This window comes from Oryzias melastigma, linkage group LG14 (assembly GCF_002922805.2).
Source record: "Oryzias melastigma strain HK-1 linkage group LG14, ASM292280v2, whole genome shotgun sequence".
In the NCBI taxonomy this organism is placed as follows: Eukaryota; Metazoa; Chordata; class Actinopteri; order Beloniformes; family Adrianichthyidae; genus Oryzias; species Oryzias melastigma.
Window position 1 is genome coordinate 27,721,808 of NC_050525.1, and position 14,308 is coordinate 27,736,115.

The window sequence follows — 14,308 nt, forward strand, 5'->3', positions numbered from 1 at the left end:
GGAGCGCGGCGACTTCCTGCTCAGCAACAAACCAGCTACCCTCCTGAACGACCGGCGTGACGTTCCTGCATAAACACCAGCCGCCGTCATGGCGGGCGGCGTCCTCCTCACCTCTGGGCCGTCTGCTCGTCCATGACCAGAGAGATGTAGCCCTCGATCAGGGAGAAGGAGAAGAAGCGAATGTGGGTGGAGTCTTCGCCGGACGCGCCGGGTTCCTTTGGCCTTAAAGGGAACAAATGTGGAAACAGATGAATGAAGAGAAGTGAAAGTTCTGATGGATTTAAGAAGGAATCTATTTAACCCTTTAACCGCCTGTATTACTCCCCAAGGTACGGAGCCCCCAAAGGAAAATGGAAGAAAAGAAATTGAAGTAAAAAAAAAGAATTCTAGTTACTAACTGATGCGCACCAGATAGTAACTCGTGTGCATCAGTTAGTAGCCAGAACATTTTTTTAATTTAATTTTTTAAAGGAAATTAAAAAGTTAATATCTGGTGTGCACCAGTTACTAACCAGAACTTTTTTGGGGGGTAAAGATTAAAGCAGTTAATATATATATATATATATATATATGGATATGGATACTAACTATTGCACACCACACAGTTACTATCCATTTTTTTTTTTACTTCAATCTTTTCCTTACACAGCCCCCTTTGATGTCCCTTTAGGGGTTCCGTACCGACGCAAAAAGCAGCTGAATAAATTCCTTTTTTTGGTATTTTATTTTTTATTTTTCTGATTAGTTAAAGGTTTAATAGTGAATAAATGAAATAAGTGAAACGTTTTGGTTAAAGACTTCCTTAAATGGACTCAAACTTCTGTAGATGATTTGAAAATCCTAATATTTGGAATAATATGAAAAAAAAACCTCATTAATTTTCCCTCTGAAGGTGAAACTACAGAACCCGACTTTGAGTCAAACTGGTGAATCCGTCACCAAGAGGACAGGATGTTTCTCTTCTTGGATAAGATTGAGATTAAACTCAGAGAAAAGCATCATGGGTAAAAAAACGACCTTCTGATTGAGAGGAAGACTCACCCTCCAGAGTAGAACATGACGTCCATGAGCAGCGTGGCCACAGAGGGCAGCGTGTCCGGGTCCAGGCTGGTCACGCAGAACATGTTACTGGGGCTGGACAGGGGGTGGATGATGGGACGGGGCACTGAGGGCCGAAACAGGACCGGTCAAAACCACATTCATCCTCTGATTCGGACCAGAAAGGCTTTAAAATGTATCGATATCGGAGGATTTTTCATCGTAAAATAAATGATGTATTCATTTAATTAATATTTACTGTCATTTCTTTTTTTGTGTATTTTTATTTTAGTGTTACAATCTGCTTTTGTTTGTTATATAAATGAGGTCATTTCCCCTCTATGGTATCAATAAGGTTTTATTTCATATTCCAGTTTTTATTGGGTGGTTCTTGTTCCTGTTAGTTTATTTTCAGCAGTTTGATCATTGCTAAAACATTTGGTGTAAAATACAGTTCATTTTAATTTTTCACATCAAGATTTATTTTTATCTGCATTATAAACTCTTTAAGTAGCTTAAACATCTAATAATTCCCTTTTATTTGGTATTTTCGTTCTTTTTAAGAAACGTTTGTCTTTTTTTAACTAACTGATCTGATTTTTTTATATTTAAATTATTTAGTTGAACTTTAAATATTTTGTTCTATTGAGGATATTTAAAATTCAGCATTGAAGTGTGAATTTTTATAAATATATTAAAAAACACGAATTTAAGTCAATTTAAATAAATAAAATAAAACTTTTTTCAACCTTCTTTCCTGTTTTTTGGTTCATTTCAGTGACAGATTTAGTCATTTGGACGCTCCGGGTGAACAATAACCGTCCAGCAATTCTATTATTCTATTAAAATGAAATAAATAAATAAATCAAATAACTTCTTTACTACTTCCAGGTATCTGCAATGTCAAGAATTCAAATGTTTTTACATGAATTTCTAAATTAAAATCACATTTAAACGTCAAAGAAATGTGTTTCATAGACAGCTAACTTGCTGTTGATGGAATAGTTGGGGGGGGGGGGTAATTATCATCATATTTTAAACAAAATGAAGTTTTCATGTTTTAATAAAAGCATAACATAAGTTTAAATCAGTTTGTAAAAATATAAAAACAATCTCACGATTCAAACTCTTTAGTTAAGAGTCGAGACGATATTTATGAAGAATCAAAGATTTATTTCTGATGATTCAGATGCTTTTAAGGCTTAAAGTGTAAAAATAAGTCTAATAAAGTTTAAAAGTGATGACAGATACATAAATGTTTCCCGATCATCTTCATGGTCGATTAAACCCACCGAGTTTGGGCTTCACGAAGCCGTTGGTGACTCCCAGGTTGTGAGCGGCGACCGTTTCTCCGTTGACGACCCGGAACAGCGTGAACTCCGACGACAGCGTGTGGGTGACCATGGGCAGGTCGCGCTCTCGAACCTGAAACAGGATCAGTCCATCACAAACGTCCATTGTTCACGATCCTCTGAAAGCGTCGCGGTCCAACCACGACCTCCGCATTCACTCAAAGATGAGAAAACATCAGAAAGTTTGTCTGGAAGCTCAAAGTCGGTGTGTGAAAAGAGAAACGCTCAGATTCATCAGGAAAGCTTCAGTATCAGCAGCAAACCTCAGCGATTCACGAGTCAGCAGCTCTTGACTCGTCCTCACCATGAAACACGACTATCTGATCTGCTTTAAACGTTTGTTTCCATGATTTTCCTTTTCTGTCAAGTTACACATTTTGTAAGAGCTTAGAATGTTTGTTAACAGCAAGAATATTCATATGAAACAGATAAACTATTATTAAGATCAAATGTAATCTCAAATTATTGATCAAATTGAGCATTTTTAACTTTTTTAGCATTATTCTTATATATTTCAACACATTTCTCAGCATTGAACCACTTTTTAGCCTTTGATTTATTTGCAAACAAAATAATATTTATGTGAAAATGACAAAATCTTCTAGTTTTTCTATATTTTTCACATTTCTAAACTCAAATTTAAACTTTGGTTGAATTTGATAGAATTTTTTACATTTTTTAGCTTTGGTTCGATTTACAGAAGCAATAATATTGATGTGAAACGGCTGAAATCTTTATTTATTCAATACTTTTCATGTCTTACACATCATGAAAGTCAAATTGAATCTTTATTTAATGATCAATTTGAGGATTTTTAACATTTTTTAGCTTCTTTATAATTGTTTTAGTTATTTTAGTAAAATTCTCAACATTTTTACCTTTCATTGAGCCTTTTAAAGCAGGAATTTGTTTTCTTCTTTTTTCACCCAAAACTTTATTCTCATCATGAACTACAACAGGAAGTAAAACAAAATCATTTACCTTTCAGAATAAAAGATTTTCCTTTTTCAAACTTTTGTTTTTACCAAAATTATTTTGATTATTTGATTAAATAATTGTCTGAAGAACACTTTTAATCAAACTGCAATAAATATATTAAATATTGCTAAAAAAACAAACAAAAAACAGTTACAATTCAAATCTGCAGCTGCTGGAATCATTAAAGTGGATTTTTTAAAACTCAAGAGATGTATTTTTATCATTATTATTACTCTTGTTTTGACTATTTTATGCCTCTTAAATAATTTTAAATTCTTGTTTTTATTGACCGATGCAGCTTTTAATAATTGTAAATGTATTAGTTCAAATGTATTTGTTTATAACGAGTAAACAATCACTTATTTATTGTAAATTAACCAGTCTGTAAAGCCGGTCCCCATATAAACTCATGAATGAACACTTAAGATTTTACTGAACACAAACCATGACAACCATCCATCCGCTTGAACTCTTAAATCTGGCTCTGAAGTCAAAGTTAAACCAACACCTGGAGGTTAAACTCTGTCAGAACTGACGGTTTAAATGTTACGGTTGAAGTCCAGCAGCTTTTTGCTTTTGCTTCTGAGAAGAATTTGGAACGTCTGAAGCTTCCTCTGGAGGAAAGTTCCTTTCATCCAGTAACCGTCCCAGTTTGAGCCTCTGGACTCAGAACCGCGGACTCCTCCGACCGACCCGAAGGAGAAGCAGAGCCGTGTTTGTCCTGCCCCCCCAGGTCTCCTCAGGTTTCTAAAGACGAGTTTTGGCTCCAAGAGCAGAAGAACAAACCAAAGTTCGGACAATCTGGACTTTGAAATGGAAACATTTGCTTTGAGAGAATGTTCTAAGATATTCTCAGTAAATCTGATTAATTCAATCAAACTGAGTTTATTCTAAGCTTCATAAATGAATAAAAACGACCTTCAAACACTGAAGATTTGCTCCAGTTTGGTTTCTTGAAGAAAATAAAAATGTTTTTAAATGAGCAGAAAGACAGCTGGAGGTTTTCTCCTGATGAGCGCTGGAGCTGAACGCCGTCCCGTTACGTAACGTCCTGTAACACAGGAGATCAGAGACGCTGATCTTTGTTTGAGGTTTGGTAACGTGATCCGAACGCGGCGTGAGGCGAGGGCAGAAGACGGTTGAGGGGGTGTGGTGAGGGGGGGTCAGGCTGTTCACATCTCTTCGTGGTGGCGGCGGAAAGGGAACGGCTTGAATTCCAGCATGAGGCCGAGCTGCTGATCCTCTTTGTGAGAGATTATCCAAACGGACAGTTTTTCCTGGAGTTCAGGAACGGGCCGGAGCTCGGCAGACGATCCGGTTCCACAAAAGCATTAAAAACCAGAAACAAAAGCCTTTAGCGAGACGACTCCGTCCTACGAGGGGAAAGTCAGAGGATTTGTGACAAGTCTCTCCGCTGTTGTTGCTTTTGGAGTCCAGAACCGTGCGAGTAAACGGCCACGCCGCTGCCAGAGGTTACATAATGAAAACATGATCTGACAGTTGCTCCAAAAATGTGTTATCGGGTCTGGAAGAGACGGAGCGAAGACGCCGACCGTCACTTTTCAGATGAAATGTGCAAACATGGAAACTTCTCTGCTGTTCAGGAATGTTTGAGTTATCTGGAGCCGCCACGCCTCATCTCCACACGGTGTGACAACTTCAGGAAAAGTTGACAAAGTTGTGTTTGACTTTTTTAATCTCTAGAACATCAAAAGCAGAATAATTTCAGAGATTTTTCTTATTATGTGTAACACTCTGTGTTAAATATGTATGAAAAGTGCTTTAAAATAGTTTGATAGGTTTTTTTATAAGCTATAAACTTTTATCTTTCAGAATTTGGTCAATTATTATAATAAACTAAAAAAAATAGTGAAAAACAGACAGTTCAGTATCATCTGCATAGAAGTCATACAAAAGCTCATTCATCTGATAAAATACAGATTATGATGTACAAATAACCAATGATGATGGAGGAAATCATCGTAGTCGTCATCTTTATTTTTGTACAATAATCGGATGTTTTAAGACTCCTCACTACACTCTTTATTCTCTTTATACTCTTTATACTCTTTACACTCTTTATACTCTTTATACACTTTACTTTACTTTGTGCGTCCTGGACGACAGAGAATCTCAGATCTCTTTAAGGTTTGTTAGATTTACATTTGATGGACCAACAACTGTAAAAATAACTATTTATTTTAATCAATGCCGACATACTGACTTACTGCTTTGTATGTATGAATCAGTAGTTTTCAAAATAAAACTTCCTCAATCAGATCTTAAACAAAACTCAAATAAATAAGGATGTTCTCCGTATTTCTACGCCTGTATTTAACTCAATAAGACGGCGATTTGAACGGGTTATAATGGCGTTTTGGACGCGCGGTTTGGACACGATAAAATTCTGCTTTTTACCCCGACTTAGGACAACTTCAGACTATGACAGGACAGACTAAACAGACATTTTCTGACAGTAATCATCAGTTCTCAGAGTCAGTGAATCCACCAGGACTGAAGTTACCACCCTCATCCGTTTTGATTGGTCCTTCGTGTTAGCCCCGCCCAACACGCCACAACGGGGCCAAAAGTTTAGAAATTTTCAGATTCATAAACAAATAATAATAAAAAAGAGTTGAAAGTGAAAAAAAAAACCTGAAACTGAAAAAAGAAATGTTTGAAATTGAAATTTTGAAACCTAAAAAACATTTGAAGCTGAAAATATTTAAGTTTATTCTAGAATAGCGAAAAGTTTTGAAACATTTTACGTTCGTTTTGGTCAAACACGGCTAACGTTCTGTTGGCGGTGTGAGGGGCTGTAAGCTAGCAGGAGAGAGCAGGCTAACTCTTGCCGCTCTGCAGAAACTATGTCCTACAAAGCTTTGTGTCGTCACTCACCAGGATGAAGTCGGTCTGATACGTGGACAGCATGAAGACAGAGATGTTGTGGTCGGCGAGCGGCGCGATGACGGATTTGGCGATTTTCGTCACTCCGATGGGCTGGGAGCTGGAGGCGCTGCCGCCGCCCGACACCACGTTGAGAGCCAACCACGTGGCGTCGGCGACGCTGATGTGCTCCGACTGAGGCAGCTCTGCGGACGGCAGCAGGAAACCAGGTTAGAACGTCCCGGAACAAACCTTAAAACGGAGAGATGGAGAACCCGAATCGGCTGAAACCAGCAGGTCCTTTTTCAGTTTCACCCGGTTCCTCTTTTCCAGCGTTTCTGCATTTTGGGGATTATTTCTGCTTCAGCTCCTGAAGGAAATTCCCAGAATCCTCCAGCCGCTCCTGGAACTCCGTCTAGACGGCGTGACCTTCCCTTGTTAGTCCACGCAGGCTGGATCTCAGCAGCTCGCCGGCCGGCGTTCAGACCTCCGTCAGACTTTAACCTTTTAGCTGCTTTTTCTTTAAAATAAAACTCTCCATTTTAATGTTAAATAAAAATGTCATAAAAATCAAGCTGCTGATTTATAAAATAAAGAACAATTATTTTTATTGTTTTTCCTCCAAAACGTCTCTTATTTTGAAAGTCTCCAAGACTCTGATTAAAGGAAATTAAATAAATAAATATTTTATAAATAAAACTAGGTCTGTCATTTTGTTTGAAAAAATAAAATACAATACTTCAAAATACATTTTAATTATTTATTTGATTATTTATTCTGGTAAATGTATAATTTATTGACTTAAAGTGGATGTGTTCTTTTTAAACTGAAGGTTTTCACTGTTTGCTCAGTTTTTGAATAAATAAGTTGGAGAAATATATTAAAAAGTAAGAAAAGAGGATTTAAAAAAAAGACTGACTTATAATATCAGATGTTTCAGCTCCTAAAATGTTTAATTTTAGTTTAGATAAAATGAGTCGCTCCTGTGATAAACGTGAATAAGTATTTACAGAGAACAGACAGATCTTCTCAACAGAAACTATTTGCATAAATTAAAATGTTTCTCCTGATGATTGAGGCTCAACGACCGCGCAGGCGTGTGCGTGGCGCGCAGGCGTGTGCGTGGCGCGCAGGCGTGTGCGTAAACATGCAGCTGATCGTCTCATCCGACTTCCAGGCGTTTCCGGTCATCAGGTGTAAAGGACAGGTGGTCTCCCGGGTGACCCGGCGCCGTAATGACACGGATCCGTTCACTCGGAACCTCAAAGTGTGTTCAAACACTGGAGCTGCCGGAGGCAGAGCCGCGTCGCGCGGCGTCACCGGAGCTGCGGTTGCCACGGTGACGGTAAAGTTCAGCGCGCGGGGAGGCCCACCTTTGAAGCCTTCCTCGTCCACGATGATGGTGTAATCCTCCGGAGTCTCCGTCAGACTGAAGAACTTGCATCTGAGGACAGAAAGAAAACCGGATTCAACTCTCAAAGATAATCCGAAGAATATTTATCTAAAGACTGTGGAGAGGAGGAAGTATTTCCTCTGCTTCATATGAAGGACGTGAACCGAACGAGCTGCAGGATCACCTGAACCTTCAGGTCATCAAACAGGAGCTCAGGTTCATTTCATGAACATCCATCGCTTCTCTTTGGAGCTCAGGAGGCTCCCGCCGCTGGTTCGAATCCCCGTGAAAACCCGGCTCTCCGCTCCGGACCAAAACCCACCATCAGAAACGTTCAGCCGACACTTTCCGTCCCACTTATCAAGTTAAAACACACAGACGTGGCAGGAACAACCTGTCCTGCCTTGGCTTGGTTACCACGGCGACAGGCCCACCATTGGTTGCCGGGAACACCGACAACACCGGGATCATAAATGTTCAACCAGGACTGAAAACATGAGGAAACCTCCGCTGGTCAAACTGCTCCTTCTGTTGTGATGTAATCAGATTACTGAAGGAGTCGGATTAATGATCCAGAACGCTCCAAACAAATAAACAAACATCACATGCTTTGTTTAGCAGAATCATCAATCAATACAAATCTCTGCAGAAATGCTGATTTATGGATTTGTGTCCAAACAATCCTGATGATTCCAATGTTTGGGACACAAATAACAACAAACAAAAACAAGAATCAAGAGTTTTGCTTCTAAACATGACGTCCTTTTGTTTCATCTTTTAAAAAGCTGATCCTCGGCTAATTTATTAAAATGCAAATATATTTTTAGGGAGGCGAAACGAAGCCAAACCTGATCATCGTTTCCATCATGGAGGCTTATAGTTCGGTCCAAATAAATCAGTTTTTATCAGAATGTAGGAACTCATGGAGCAGTTTATAACAAACGAAGAAAGAAAATAAAAATATAGTCATTACTGTTATTTTTAATTGGTTTTGCAGTCGAACATTTTGATTTAATGTCAAAAAAAGTTCAATTTTTTTGTTTTCTAAAATGGAACAAAAACCCTTTTTTATTATTCCAGACAAAATGTTTCAATAAAAACATCAAACGTTATAATTTGAAATGACAAATGTAAAGATGTTTTAGTGACATAAATGAGAAGAAATCCTCAGAATTATGAGATAAGATATCCACTCTCGATGGTGCAGTGTGAAAGTGGACAGGAAGGTCAGAATGTTTTCATCGTTCCTTATTTGGATTTTTAGTCTCAGAACAAAGAGATGATCTAAAAACGGCGTCCATGTTTGACCTCAGCTGCCCATGGTGCTATGGTTCAGCGTTCAGCACCTCTCCATCACCGCGTTCTGCTCCAGTTCGCCGCTGAAGGCCTTCGTTTTGTCAGGAAGTTACAGAAGAGCCAGGAAGAGAGACCTGACTCCAGAGGACACGCCGCCCGACATGATCGGCTGGAAATTATACAATTTACCAAAACATGATCTAATAAAAAGAGTTCAGAGATGGGTTGATTAAAATTGATCTGAATCAATCTAAGCGTAATAGATCAATAACTGATCCATAAAGTAGCATAAAGCTATAGTCAGCTAGCTTGATGCTAACGTATAATGGGATTTCCCATAGGATGGCTAATGCTAACCCTCATTGATGACTAAATGAACGTCTTTATAAACTCACAGACATGAATTTTACAAACTTTTAAGGAAATATTTTTTAAAGTAACCGTTCATGGTCTAAAACAGTTTTTTTGCTTCTGGAATAAAGAGTAATGCTACAGCACGAGCGCCACCTAGTGGTCAAACTGAAACGCCCTCGGAGAGAGGCAGAACAATCGTTGGAGTTTCTCTGTTTGAGACTCCACGTAACACTGTATGATATCATTATGTCACTAATATATTTTACAGTATGTGAACTGGATCAGATTAATATGAAAATCTTCAAAACATGTATAGATTATTAATATATTTCTAAACAAATGTGTAAACTTGAAATTGAATTAAGATGTTTAAAAGAATCAGAGAAAAATCTGAATCGAATCGATTCTGGGAATTATGGGTGATACTCAGCTCTAGTTTGGGTCACCAGTTAAATAAAGTTTTATGAATAAAGGTTCTGGACGACAGCCGGGTCCTTTAGGACCCAGGAGGTTCTCAGGAGACCAGCCGAAGCGAGCCTCCTGTGTGGAGCTGCAACCTGAAGCCGGCCTGTGATTTGTATCCAGGATGATGATTCTCCAAAGGAAGTGAAGCAGGAAGTCCCAGCTGATTGTTCTCCAACCAAACTCTAAACCAGGTGAACTCCCACCTGTGGAAAACACCTGACTATAAAAAGCTTTTGGAAAAAGGACGGATTAAACCGTCAGGCGCTTTTTTCTTTTTCTGATTTGATGATCTCGTGTAGGAAGAACTCGGCAGCCTCAGTTTAGGAGCTCAGAGTCGTGAAGCTTTGGACCCAAACCCACAAAGTTCTGACCGTCTCCATGCAGACTCTGCTGTGTTGACAGGGTTTCCTCCTGGGTCAGGTTGAGGACAAAGGACGGATCCTCAAAGCATCCCTGACTCAATCAAGCAGATCCTGCAGCTGACAGCAGCATTGACGGCGAGGACATGGAGTCACGCTGCGAGCGGCTGACACTCATCAGCCTATCAGACATTCCTGCGTCTTCCAGCTCAAACTGTTGAAAACAGAGGAGTCATGTGATCGCTGCTCAAACACGATTAGAGATCTGAGAAGATTTGGAGAGGAACGCAGACGGTGATTTATCTGAACAAAAAGGAGGTTTTTGTGGTTCTACAGTCGAGGAAAGATCTCGTCATCGTCTCACTGGTTGAAGACTTTCTCTCATTTGAAGAGCAGCTCATTTATGAACAAACTCAAAACCAACAGCTGTACGAATACAAAAATCAGAATCTAGACAAAAACTGCAGAGAAAGTTCCTGTCAAACATGGATTACAGGAACATCTTTCAGCCTGAAGCTCAAGAATTCGCCCGAACATCAAATCTCATGTTCTGGTTCCCCTGGAAGGATCTCAAATCACCTCCGGCTCTGCGGCCTGACCATCACTCACACCGCCACCAACAAAAGACGGTTGTTTTCCGCCTGTTTTTCTCCTCCAGATCTCCGAATGAAAGAGCTGCGTCCTCCTGTGGAGCACCAGAACATTCTGATGAATGATCACAGCCGGCGGAGAGAGCACGCCGCCAGCCGGGACGCAGTTTCAGAGCGGCGAGATCATCACGCCGTCTCCTGTTGTCAGCCGCTACACTCCATAAATAGTTTACAATAAACTCGTTTGTTTACAAGTTTGTATTTTCAGACACTTGTGGACAAAAGATTTTGTTTAGTTTGTGTTCCCAGATCCAAAAACATCAGCGAGGAATCCTCCTCAGCGAACCAAAAGTCTTTGACGAATGAACTCAAACGAATCAATAAGAAGTCTGGAATCCTTCAAGCTCAAACTGTAAGAAAAGAGACTCAAAGTCTGAAGAGGTTCAGACAAAAACAGATTTAAATCAATCCTCTCGGCTGGATTAGGAAATCCCAGGATGTGTTTTTCAGACTAAAACACTTTTTCTTGTGAGTTCTTGCATAACTGTTGTTATTTGATGATAAATGTTTCAGCTGTGTTCAGTTTGATCAACCAAGTGTGTAAAAAAACTAAAATGTTTTGAAATCAAAATATAGAAAATCAATAAATCGACCGATAAACTCGTGGACCTAAATCAATTACAGTGATCAGATTTGTAACTCGACTGTTTTGATGTTTTTGTTTTTTTAACAATGAAAAACAACAAACAGGAAGAAGTCTGCAAAAGACAACAACATGAATGATTGATCAGAAAGGACCATGTTTTAACAATAACTTTACTGACTAATGAAAAAACTTTTGTTCCTTTTAACAAACTTCCAGCAGAACAACAGGAAGTAACGGTCTGTTTAAACATTATTTTACTGCTCTGATGAGAAGTTTATTCTGACACTCTTAAGATTTCATTGAGATTTGGGGAAAAGTTGGTAAAGAGTTTTGACTGATTTCACAGAAATTTGGTTGATATTCAGCTGAATTTTGGTGAAGGTTTGTCTGAAATTTGGCTACATTTTGGCATGGATGAATTCATGGGGTGAGATTTGGTTAAAATCTGGTTGAAATTTTGAGAAAATTTGATAGAATTTCACATGCATTTCCGCTCAGATGTCCGTTTGGATTTTGCTCAAATTTGGCGAAGAAGACTTGGCGGAAATTTGTCCTATTATTGGAAGCAACTTGGAGGAAATTTTGGCAAAGATTTGGATCCAAGTCAGTTGAGTTCTGGTTAAATTTTGAAAAAAAATGGCAGAAATTCAATTAGGTTCTACCAAAATATGAGATTGTATTAAATTTGGCAGAGATTTGCCAAAAATTGAGTGGAAATTTGGCTAAAATTCTACAGGGTTTTGGCTAAGATTTGGTTAAAATTTGGCAAAGATTTGCCTAAAATTGAGTGAAACTTTGGCTAAAGGTTTTTGGCTAAGATTTGGTTAAAACTTGGCAGAGATTAGCCCAAATGTAATGAAGACTTTGTTGGAATTCTGTTGGGTTTCTGACTGAAATTTGGTTAAGTTTTTGGCAAAGGTTTTGGTAAAAAGTTCGCAAAGATTTGGTTAAAATTTGGCAAAGATTTGCCTAAAACTTAAAAACGATTAGGCTGTAACTCTATTAGGTTTCTAGAAAGACTTGTCTTAAATTTGGCTGAGAATTGGCCACAATCTGCCTAAGATTTCGGTTAAACTTGGCAGAGACTGAAATCCGGCTGACTTGCGTCCTGACAAACAAGCGGCTCTGGAGCGCCGTCACACCCCCGCTGGCGTTCACCACAGGCGGCACAGAGCTACAGAAGGACCCGGCAGCAGCACCGGGGGGACGGGCCCGGATCGGGAGCTGCGGCCGCTGGAGGAGCTCCTCGGGAGGCGGAGATCCGACAAACACCGGCGGGGGAGTGGACGCCGCCTCCGGCCGAACAACAGCCCGCAGTAAACAAGTCAGAGACTCGGAGAGGAGAGCGGAACCCGAACCCGGGAGACCGACAGTTCCTACCTTGTTTTGGAGGCCAGGAAGGCGAGTTTGATTAATCCGTGAGTGCAAATCTGGATCCCCTCTTTCTCTATACTCGCCACTTTCAGGCTGTGCTCTAAAATGTGAAGCTCCATCTTTTACGTCTTCTCATTGGAGGAGCGACTACGATGTCAAAGGATAAACACTTTCAAGCAGGAGGCATAAATAAATAAATACGGCAGCTGGGGCGCTTTAAACAGAAAGAAACGGGAGGCAGGGAGGAATAAAGAAAGCAAAGAGGTAAAACCGGACCTGCTGTCAAACGGCGGCGGAAGCTCGCGCGGCAAAACCTCGCCGTGTCAAAATAAAAGCTCTGAACTGAGAGCTGTAGATGATCACACACAAGACAGGCAACTCCATTCAAATGTGTTCTTTATCCATTTAATGTACAAGTATTTTTAATTACAACACCATGAAAATAACAAAATTAAAAACAAACATTAACAAAAGAAATTATTAATCTATGATACTCATTGATTATGAAAAACAAAAATAACACTGAAAATAAAAACATTAACTGATAAAATAAATAAAAGCAAAAACAAGTCCCAGTGATAACGCTAAAAATACAATACAATTAGACAATATAGTACAATGTAAAACACACATAAATGCATGGATAGTTGATGAAATTAAAAATATCCACAAATTAACTAAATTTTACAGAGAAGCATTTTTTCCTGTTATATGTCTTTTTTAACATCTGTCTATTTAAACTGCATTCTTTTCTCCTGTCTTTCTACTTGAACATGTTTGTGAACTTTAAACATGACTTTTGACAGATTGTTATAAGTCAGGAAACTTTCATTTAATTTGGAATAGTGGTTTTCTGTTTATCAGCCCCTTTATGATTAAATTGTCCCTTTTCCCAAATACAGTAATGAATAAGTAAGAGCTTTAAGTTACACTATAGATAACAATAAATGTGATCTTATTTAATCAAGTACAGTGAACCTAAAAAAAACCAAAAAAATCTCTGAATTAATAGTTATAAAGCACAGGGTGTTGCTTCATTTATGTTTAACTGTACTAAAAATAATACTTTTATTGCCCACACATTTTCCCTTTCCACACTATTATAATTTAAGTGACATAAATCAGTTGCCATTTCTTCTGCGTGCTTTTGTTTTGAAGCAAAACGAGAAAGCGGAAGTGACGTTTGGGCTCCGGTGCAGTAGCTTGACCGTCTTGTTAAATGGGATAGCGGAGGACTCATGTTTGCTCTCCTACTGGAATAGTTAGCAGCTGGTGGGAGTGAAACAAACAACTTGCCATTCAAACGAAGGAGGCGGGGCGGAGGTGAAGAGAAGCATGATGGGAAATGTAGTAACTCTTACAGTTTTAATATCTCTGATTTTTCCAGGAGAGTTTTTGACTTTGCTGTCATACGAAACTGTAAATGGTCCTCAGAAATATTAAACAAGCAAATTTGCTTCCATTTTTTTTGTTTATTGTAGTTTTTTTAGTGCTGTTTATTACCTTCTGCCTTTTCCAAAGAGATGTGGTAATAAATGAATATTCTGTGTGAGGTCAACAAAGTTTTATTCTATTCT

General features: G+C 38.9%; 1 protein-coding gene across 1 annotated transcript in view; it reads right to left on the reverse strand.

The window, feature by feature from the left end:
• Positions 1-13,265, reverse strand: part of castor2 (cytosolic arginine sensor for mTORC1 subunit 2) — a gene marked incomplete in the record, with an annotated part of 16,654 nt that extends 3,389 nt beyond the window's left edge. Inside the window, 6 exon segments of the mRNA XM_024264356.2 lie at positions 112-222; positions 1,042-1,165; positions 2,331-2,463; positions 6,267-6,460; positions 7,628-7,698; positions 12,738-13,265. Coding sequence (XP_024120124.1) covers positions 112-222; positions 1,042-1,165; positions 2,331-2,463; positions 6,267-6,460; positions 7,628-7,698; positions 12,738-12,850 — 746 coding nt within the window.
• Between the last annotated feature and the right edge of the window lie 1,043 nt (positions 13,266-14,308).